The sequence below is a fragment of the Phaethon lepturus genome, unplaced genomic scaffold (genome assembly GCF_000687285.1).
Source record: "Phaethon lepturus isolate BGI_N335 unplaced genomic scaffold, ASM68728v1 scaffold24861, whole genome shotgun sequence".
Taxonomy (NCBI): domain Eukaryota; kingdom Metazoa; phylum Chordata; class Aves; order Phaethontiformes; family Phaethontidae; genus Phaethon; species Phaethon lepturus.
Genome location: NW_010517342.1, coordinates 16090 through 26124, shown reverse-complemented (window position 1 = coordinate 26124; position 10035 = coordinate 16090). Strand labels below are relative to the sequence as shown.

Below are 10035 nucleotides of genomic sequence, written 5' to 3'. Positions count from 1 at the left end.
AGTGTTTCTGTGATTCTGTGATTCTGTAAGGGGGCAGATAACTAAAAACCCACAAAACCCACAGTATTGCTTTTGCTTCCTGCTCTTCTACATTATGAAGCAAGATCGTCAGGGATGACTCAGTTACTCTCTGAAGTTAAGCACCCTGAATATAAACTACCATAGTAAAAAACCCGCTACTTCTTACCACTGTCATTTTGATCACATACCTTGGATTGAAATTTAGTCAGCTCTGGATCTCTGGATCACATGGACTGCCCTTCAGTGAACTATCTAAGAGCACATCTTCATTTGTAGCATTTCAAATATTAGTTTATTAAGAAAAGAATTTGCTCAATTAAAGTCCTAATTACAATCTCTATGGAACAGATGCAACCCAAATTTTAGACCCAGAAAGAGTGAAGGAGGCATTTTGTATCTTTATTAACTGGGATTCTACCAGAAAGACAGCTTAAAGAATGAAGCAACAGAGCAATAACTCTGCCTTACAACCATAATCATAATCCAGATAAATGCAGTGTATTCACAGGGCCTGAACAGGTACAAACTGCCATCCACATTGCTTGGTGGGACGAGAATGATGCTGTGGAATTTGCATGCTATCAGATAGCATGCAAATGCAGATTTTTGCTTTGGTTTCTTAGCTGGGGCATAAACTCCTTTTTTTCGATTTTGTCCTCAAATGAGGGAAGCCACTGAAACACTGATAACAAATAGGACCTTGCTACTGAGGATTCTCAGGATAAGAAGCTGAAAGAAGGTGTATATATACAGGAGGTTTACATCTTTTGAGTTAAAATGCTCAGAACTATTTAACAGAAAAGCAGCAACTACCTTCTGAATTAAGAATAGCCAACGATAATGCTAAAAATTTCCATATGCTGAACAACAGATCTCTTGCTTAGTAAACTTGCAACTTCATAGATCACCACAGATGAGAATGGAAAAAAACCCTACAAAATCAGAAGCCGCAACGGCTCCTATTTATTATTTAGCATTTACCTAGAATCATTTAGAATTTAAGGCCTAAAAAGAGATTTTAAGCTTCTCGTATTGAACAAATTCAACAAAATTGCAGTATGTAATTAAACATAAATAATTATGTGTATCTGTACAGGAAGAGAATTCATTTAAACAGTAAAGTATTACACATAAATGCCTTAAAGCTGCGAGCAGTATGGGTTAAATCACTGTGCTGTCACTTTACTGCAAACTACATAGTCCTAAATTAAAAGGCTGTTTAGTTTTAAACCAATCCTCCAATGCAAATCTGAAAGTCACTTGTATACTAGCATTGAAAAGTCTTTTTTAAAAGGCTTTCTGTTCTGTTGGGTTGGAGGTTCAAATCACAGTTGAAAATGTAAATGTGATCCATTCATAAGTATTCAACAGAGCAGTGCAATGATGTTGTGTACTAACACTGATCTACTGTTAGTTGAGGGAAAACTGTCCTTTTTTGTCAAATTAAGTTTTCTGTCTTAAAGAATCCTGCATTTGTACCCAATCCTATTGGGAGCAAGAAAGCTCCCTGGCAATACTGCATAGTGACTTTGACTCTACAGTGTCTGCATTACTCCTCAAACACGAAACCAGTTTTGTACTTTCTTGGCAAAGTTGTTGTGTCTGCACATTTCCTAAAAATGACCTCTCAAGAGAAAAAACCAGAACTTATTCTGTTATTGAAATATCTTACTATGGCTACTAACATAATAGCTACACTTAGACAACATTATCTGGTAAGCTTGGAGACTAAACACTTTTGGAAAATATACTGCTTTATCTACATCCTATAAGGCCACTGCTCCTCTGAACCTTTCACAAAAAAACAAAAAGTACTCCTCAGGAACATAACCACAACAAGCTGCCTTCTCCTATGGAGAGAAATTTCAGAAACTCCAGGAATTAGTATGCAACAACAGTAACAGAAGGTAAAGATATATCATTATGGGTCAGCAAAGAGATACACAAAGCAAAACCACTGTTAACTGTGTCCTGTTTCTCCTGCTTAGTAGTCCAGAGATGGGCATCACTAGTGCAGGCAAAAGAACAGGCAGATATATACACAACTGAAATTAACATCTTAAAATTGGAAGCTGCAGTATTCATTAGTCCAGTAGGTCTCGGAGCAGAAACAGAAAGTTATTAAAAAAGGACTGTACATGTAATATTAGTATTTTTTGACATTAATCATAAAAATCAATTATTCTTAAATAACAACATGGATCAGCTAAGACATTCGCTTCAGTACTAGTTCCAACTATTAGAGAACAGAACTGTCACAAAGCTCCTTAAGCCACCCACATCATCTACACTAGTCTATTGAGTTCCTACAGAAAAATGAATCTTTTAAAAATTGTAGTTATTTTTATAACAAATTTGTGGGATAATGGAACTACCATTGGGATGAGAATGAATCAGTGGCAGTGTGGAGACTTCCTACATTTCCAGCAATTTACCAGCTTCCTAATACAGCCTGAGATCAAAACCACATCTCCTTTTTTTTAATGTCACAATACACTAGGAACTCAACTTTTGCTTTCATGATATCTATGAAACCACATCACTGAATTTACAAGCCATCATATTGTTTTGTCTGAAACTACCTCTTTTGCTTTGCATAATATCAACAAGTTCCTTCAGGTCATTATCATCTAGCACACTTTGGTGTATTATGCAAAGAAAATCATGCATCTTCAAAGAGGTGCCAAGAGTTAATGATTAACTTGAGCAATCTGGAATCTACAGCACCAGGAGGAAATACAGGACAGTGGTACAAATATTGCTGTATGTTCACAGATGAGCAAACCACCCACTTCCATTTTGCAAACATGCAAAATTCTCTATTATGGTACAGCTGAAGACAAAAGTCTAAGTCATCCTGCAGATTTACATAGCTGTAGATGTTCCAGGCCATGAAAAAGTTCTGCTCCACTTGAGTTTTGATGCATTTCATGATCACCCACAGGCTGATAAATAGAAATGTTATTTCCTCTACATCATAAATTTGGGCTGAATAGCACCTCGTTACATGTAACATGGAAGATATTCAACTGCCTGCCTCCTCTGTCAGTAATTCATATTTCAGGCACAATCAGGGCTCTCTATCAAAGTCTCCAAAGACTGAGGTGTCAAAACCATAATTTTTAGAGAGAAGAATACATAACAGAATAAAAGATTATGTGCACTTCTAATCGCAAAAACTAGTATCAATATAGTCAGGTCAATGCATACAGTCAGCAAACAAACCATTGGTTTGTATACAGCTAGGAGAGTAGCGTTAGCACAGAAGATGCTTATTAGAGATGGGATGTGGAAATAGGCTCAAATTAAGGTTGAAAACATAGTGCAAGAAGTGATTAAAAGCAAGGAAAAGAAAACACCAAAGTTTGTTTATTCAAAGCAGTAGCCTACATAAGTCTTGAGACAAAACGGACACTGGAACCACGTTTTTTCCCCCCAGTGTTTAAAGGGAATGGAATCAAAGTGGTGTGAACTCTAACATGAAATCCAAGATGATGATGAAACATCTAAAACTAAAAGCAGCATCAAAACAACCTCTCAGGATAAACACGGCAAGGTGGAGCAAGAAAAGTAACTCCTTCACAACTGCACCTCTTTAAGGTACAAGTTCACCAGAGGGCAGAGAAATATCTTATTCTTCCAGTGAGTTTAACATTTTTATTATAATATTTGCAATCATTTCTGTAAGCAAGGCTCTTCCTGTAAGTGCAGGGACCTTGCTTACACAGCAAGAAGGAGAAATAGGAAAACTCTGCATGGACAGAAGAGGCCAGGCTCACACTCTTATACTTGCTTTCTCCAAACTGGCCAGCCTAGAACCAGCTCTTTTCCAGAAGATACAAGGCTATTATAATGGCTATGTACTGTATCAGAATTAACATATCACAAGAAATTCTCCTTCCTAAACTATTCACAGGTTTTTGGATAAAGCTAAGTTTAGATAAGTACAAGTTCTCCTGAATGAAATATATTCTCCTTTTTTGATAGACGGTAAGTTCTGCTGTTCTCATGATTAAAGAAAGTCATTAAAAGATCCACTATAAACACGCAAGTACCAGAAAAGAGAAATTAGTTATTAAAAACTTTACACTGCTACAGCAAAATATTGTGGTGAATTGCTTGACCATTAATCCTAAATATTTCTTTGATGCTCTAGCATAAATCACTTAAGTGCACATCAGGAATAAACAAACGCAACTTGGAATACGCACTGGTTTTCAGTAATTTAAACAGTTTAAAAAAATATACACATGTTAAGTTAAATAACCAAAGGGTGGATCCAGCTTGGTCCCCTTCAGTTCTTACCTTTGTCTAGGAACTATGAAAAGTGCTCGCACTAGTTTTCTTCTGTTGGCTTTAGTATTCATATTCATGCAAAAATCCATGGCTGCCTATAAAGAGAAAATTCAATACAATACTTCACCTTTAATGCAGCAGTTTTGTATTTAAAGCAATATAGCATACTTTTCCATACTTTTGAAAAGTATTTTAGAAAATACTTTTCTAAACCTTAGAAAAGTTTTACAGAGCTATTTCTGTTACATGCAGCTGCTTTAAAAAAAAAGTAGGGAAAAATCCTTTTTGTCTAGAACTGACATAGTTGGAAAACATGTCCTTTTACAGGAATACAGACTGATTCTTTGGATCAACACAAGGAAGAAAGCAGCTTTAGGTAGACAGGGAGTAATTTGTCAGGGTGTGATGGGAAGAAAAAATGAAAGTCAAGTCTACTTCTAAAACAAATATGTAAGAAAACACGCAGACGAAACCAGTATCACATGGTATTTGGGCAAGGGATGACTAAGTGAAAAAAAAAAAAATTTCCTCCAGGTTAAAAATTAATTCAGCTACTGCTAGACTCCAGAGCTTCAAATCTTTATTTCCAATCTATTTGATCTAGCGTTATAGCTTTTAAGAGTGGAAAAAAATGAAAACCATCACTATACCTTGTCTATGAGGTCTCTGTTGACACAATTCGGAAGCTGCTGAAGAAAAGCATCTACTATAAGTTTTAAATGAGATCCAGTACTGGCTTCTTCATCCTCTTGTTCTAAAAGAGTAAAATAAACAAGCAGCACACATCTTTAAGCTACAAAATATAATGATTTACTATCACATTCTCCAAACACAGTGCATTTGTAATGTTTAGTTGCTAAATACTCATCTACAGAGTCAAAAAAATAACAAAGATAAAAATAAAATTTCATTTTTTAAACACAAAAAAAATCCACTTCTTGTCTATGCTGACGGAAGTCAAAAGTATCACCTTTAAAATTTATTGTCCTATTCATGAAGTTCCCTATCTCCTAATTTATACTGTCAGGAGCAACAAGAAATATATATTCCTAGAAAACTATGGGAATTTCTTTAGGTGATAAAAGGAGGACCACAAGAAGGCCCAAACATGGGAGAAAACAATATGGAAAAAAAAAACCCCACACAAAACACCGTAATGCAATTGTGGATTCTACGTTAAGTATGTTCGCCCTGCAGGAGAAATAGAATTTTTGATAAAAAATGTCCATTAAGGCCATTCTTTCATCCGGTATGTTCTTGACATCTTTTCACTTGAGGCTCTAAAAGCTAGAGGCCAACTTAGTGCCTTCAACTGTACAGAAACCAGAGTACAGAACCATAAAGCAACAAGGATGAAGGGTTGATCACACAGCAATTGCAAGGCAAGTGACAACTTGTTTTTCAAGCAAATGGTTCTGTGTAATTTGCAACATAGGAAAAAAGTGACAGTGACCTCTATCTATGAATCAAGTCAATAACACTACTCAAGTAGAAGACTGTGGGACAACTGTACCACTGAAATTCAGATTTTTTGACATCAGCTATGAAAATCTCACCAGACCACTCCCCCTACAGTTACCCTCTAATTGCAAAATTTGGGTATGCTTCAAAAAATTTCCAGATTTTACTCAGTCCTAGAGAAGAGTTTAGTTTGCTCTACAGCACAACATGAGCCAAAACTGTGAGTTATAACACAAACACTTGGAAAGAACCCTTCCTTGGCCAAAGCAACACAAAAGAACACTGCTTCCTGAAAAAGGAACATGAGGAAGCTTGGTTTTCTTTCAGTTCAAGGATGTTCAACAGTAACAAGAATGCCTAGGAGGTATTTGAAAGGAAAACAGAGATAGACAGACTTCAAAGAAGAGAATATGGTGATGGAAGTCACACCCAAGTAAACTACAAAATGCCCAACACCTGGTAAAGTGACTATGTCTTTACAGGCTACATGGTAAGATAAATCAACATGGAAGACTCAAGCTCCTTTTTCAAGTTACTGAAAGGCAAAGAGATAAAAAAGATGCTACATTGTAGGACTTCTTTTTCTTGTTTTTGAAAACTGCTAGGGACAGGGGTTAAGTTTAGGTAGAGAAACACTAAGAATTGCTCCAAGGAACACTGTGAGCTACCCAGTCTTGAAGGTGCTAAAGATTAAAGCAGATGACATCACCTCCTCTCTTGCACAGGCAACTAATAGTCAGAAGAACAAAAGAGAAGGGTTCATTAAGAAAGGAGAAAGAAGAAAAGGAAGATGTTCCAGATGCTCAGACAAGGGAGGACCATGAAGTTTTAAATGCTTAATGGAACACTGACTCCCTCATCACCCATATATTCAGAGTCAGAGTTCAGTAGGATGCACACAATAGCCTTAAACCAGACAATTTTTACTAGCAAATAATGTTTTAATGCATTTTTCCATTTAGACATGTACAGCCACACCTTCCTGTCTCTCCTTCTGATGTTCTTTTATCTTCCTCTTTTTCCCTTACAGCAATTAGTTGTATTACCTCAGTCTTCTATTCAAACTGACTCAATGCTCGTGAAATAAATTTTAAGAAGTAAGTCTTTCACAATTCAGTCACTTTTCAAGAGGCTCTGGTATCACATTCAATTTCAACAGTTCCCAAAAATATCTCTCTTCTTTCACTTGTCCTCTCCTTCACTGGAGGGCTACAGATATTATCACACTGTATTTCTAGGTACTTTTTTCTCATCACAGTATGTGGATCCTTTCTAAGTGGAAAAGTTCTTCTGTAGTACCTGAAGCAGGTTTGGGACTTAAGACAGAAAATTAAGAATTTTACAGTGACAGGAATTGAAACAGTCAGAGCTTCTTTCTCCAAGGCAAACAACAACTCCAAGTATGCAATTCATGCGAAAACTAAGTTCATTTCTTGCTTTTCACTTTGATCCTCTTGAGTCCCAGTCTTCAACCATCACCATATTTTAAAACGGCATTACCTGTTTTAAAAAATTTATTAGGAGTAGCAATGTATAACAATTATGGCTAGACTATTTGTAATAGTATATCTGGGTGCAGATCAAATCACGCCATATGATCGTTGTAGAGACTGAAAGAAAAACTATTTTTTTCTTTTTAAACACCTTTATATTTAACCAGAAATGCATGCAATCGTGAAATTTTCAGGGAGCAGAACTGAGAAAGCATGAGAAGACACTAAGGACTTAAAGTCATTCTTCTGCAACAATTGGTGCCAAACAATCTTCTACTTGAGCAACAAGAGTTATTTGCCTTGCCCTCTCCCTACATACTTTCTGAGGAAGTCCTTATTGTCAACACCTTTTTCAATTTTTACAAAACCAGAACCTTACAGAGGGCTCTCTCCTAAAAACTCCACTCTGCCTGAAAGCTTCAGTATGCATTGTATAGCATCATGCAGACAGTGGAAGTAACAGAATTGCTTTTGTAATGCTAGCAGCTACTCCTGTGAGACAAGTTTCTGTAATTAATTTGATCATGCAGGAGACCTTACATTCAGATGGTATGTATCAGTATCATCAGCAAATTGTTGGCTGGATCCCTGTCTCTGCACAACACTTAGGCATAAGCATCACGTTAAGCATCTTGCTGAATCAAAGCAAGGAGGAACACGTTCACCGAAGAATGTGTTCACAATCTAGTCTCACAAGTTATCGAAGTCCAAAAAAATGTTTCTTAATAAATATTTTTAGATCTTTTTAAAATTCCTGCTCTTCTGATAGGAACTTTGCTAGCTCTTTAAACAGTGCATCAAAATTAACAGGGTTGACTTAATACTCACTTCTAGACATCATCTCTGCTGCTGACCAACCTTACAAAAACTGGTCCTAGATATATATTAGTATTACTCTTCCTGCCCCCAGTACCCTTGATGGCTTCCACCCTGGCCATTCCTTACTTAATGTCTTTGTCTCCATTCATGCAGCTCCATTTTTAACATTTTATCTTCTCTTTTATAAACAACCTCAAAACTCACTTCTTTCAGCATGTTTTCCGTCACTATTTTCAGCTCCGGTGCTATCTGCTCCCTTTCTCTTGCCTGAGCATATTGAAAATAAGAAAATTAAGATTCACTCAAAGTTAACACAATAGAGAAACAAAATAAATTAGCTGATTTCCTGGTAAACAAACCTCTTCAACTAACTGCATCAACTTTCCTTTCGTATGTTGTATCTTAAACTTAGCTGACTATAGACTCCAACCTTTAGGAAAAAGGTGCAGAAGCAGGCACTGCAATGCTGCGAAGGATGCTACACCAGGGCAGGCCTGCTTTAAAAACACACACTTTGGAAAACTGCCTTGTCTCCTTCGTATTTGGACAGGGGAGAAAAGACTGAAGAGAAGTGACAGAAGGAGATGCAGAAGTAACAAAAGATATGCAGTACGCACCATCTGACTGGGCTGTCTACCCTGTTGACCCTGTTTTCCCCTCTATAATTTACTTATTCCCTCTGCCAGTGAAATCCACCCCCCAGATTATCACAATGACTAAAGCTACTTTTCTTCTTCATCTTGGACTGTAACATCTAAGACTCTGCTATACCTCATGCATTCTCCCTTTGTATACTAAAGGCCCATAAAAGGGAGTATTCCTAGGTTGTTATGTTTATAGTTGTGCCATAAAACAGTGGTTTCATTCTTTGCTGGGTTTGCACAAAACATTGCTACTAACTTACCTCCAGTACAGATGCACAAAAATTCAGTACATACGAAGAAAAGTTAAAGCTTTATTTTGCAGCTGAAGGACACCTGATTTTCCTAATTTCATATCTAATTGAATTTTACTTAAGAGAAAGGCTGAAAAAAAATCTGCCAGTTCACTAGACGGAAATACATCACAAAAATTAAAACATCTAAATTCAGATTTTGGTTAACTCTGTATATTTGGTGCTACTAACTAGGTGTGTTCAGAGTTCCACATCACACCCCCCCAAAAACAAACCAAATCATTGTGTTTCTCTATATAGTTCAAGTAAAGTAACACTTACATGCTGCTAATTTATAGCCCAGTTTTCTAGCAGAACAAGGATTTGGCAATCATATATATTTTCATTTCCATCATTAATTTACAAAGCTATTTGTCAGTGTCAAAGAAATTTGACAAAGGTATAGAATTTGCAAAGACACTAAGTTTCTGCATGTTTTGCAAAAAATAAACTAATGAGCAAAGACAATCATGAAGCAATAGTTCTTCACTAAGAAAAAGCCTACACAGTAAGCCAAATGACATTACCTTCACAAGGTAGAAATTAAAAGGCTTTCTTTAAAGGCTGGGTATTTAATGATAAAAACAAACCCCATTCTGACACATTTTAGATTAGCCTTTCAGATGGGAATATGTTTAATGCTCAGTCAATAGCTCTTCAAAAACAAACTAGTATTGATGGTTAATATTTTATATTATAAAACATGCATCACCTTCCTCTTACAATCAAAAGCATGATCATCAATCCCTTCTGTGCCACTGTACATGCTCAACCTGGCATTGCCTCCCAGTGAGCTAGAACTACACAGAGACTGCATCTTCTATTTCTGATCTCATCTCCTATTATTCCTTCCTCACTTCTACAGGATCTCACTCATGTTATTTGGCTTTGTCTTTATATTTGGAGTAATGCTCATCCTTCTATCAAGTCATGAATCCCTTCAAAAAAAGACAAGAAGGAAAGCTCTACATTCCTTTAGAGATCTATTGACAAAGCATTTTGGGCCTACCT

At 36.5% G+C, this 10035-nt stretch overlaps 1 protein-coding gene across 1 annotated transcript in view; it reads right to left on the bottom strand.

Moving 5' to 3' along the window:
• Positions 1 to 4274: 4274 nt before the first annotated feature.
• Positions 4275 to 10035, bottom strand: part of LOC104627957 (regulator of nonsense transcripts 2-like) — a 16508-nt gene continuing 10747 nt past the window's right edge. Inside the window, 2 exon segments of the mRNA XM_010296373.1 lie at positions 4275 to 4412; positions 4968 to 5071. Coding sequence (XP_010294675.1) covers positions 4275 to 4412; positions 4968 to 5071 — 242 coding nt within the window.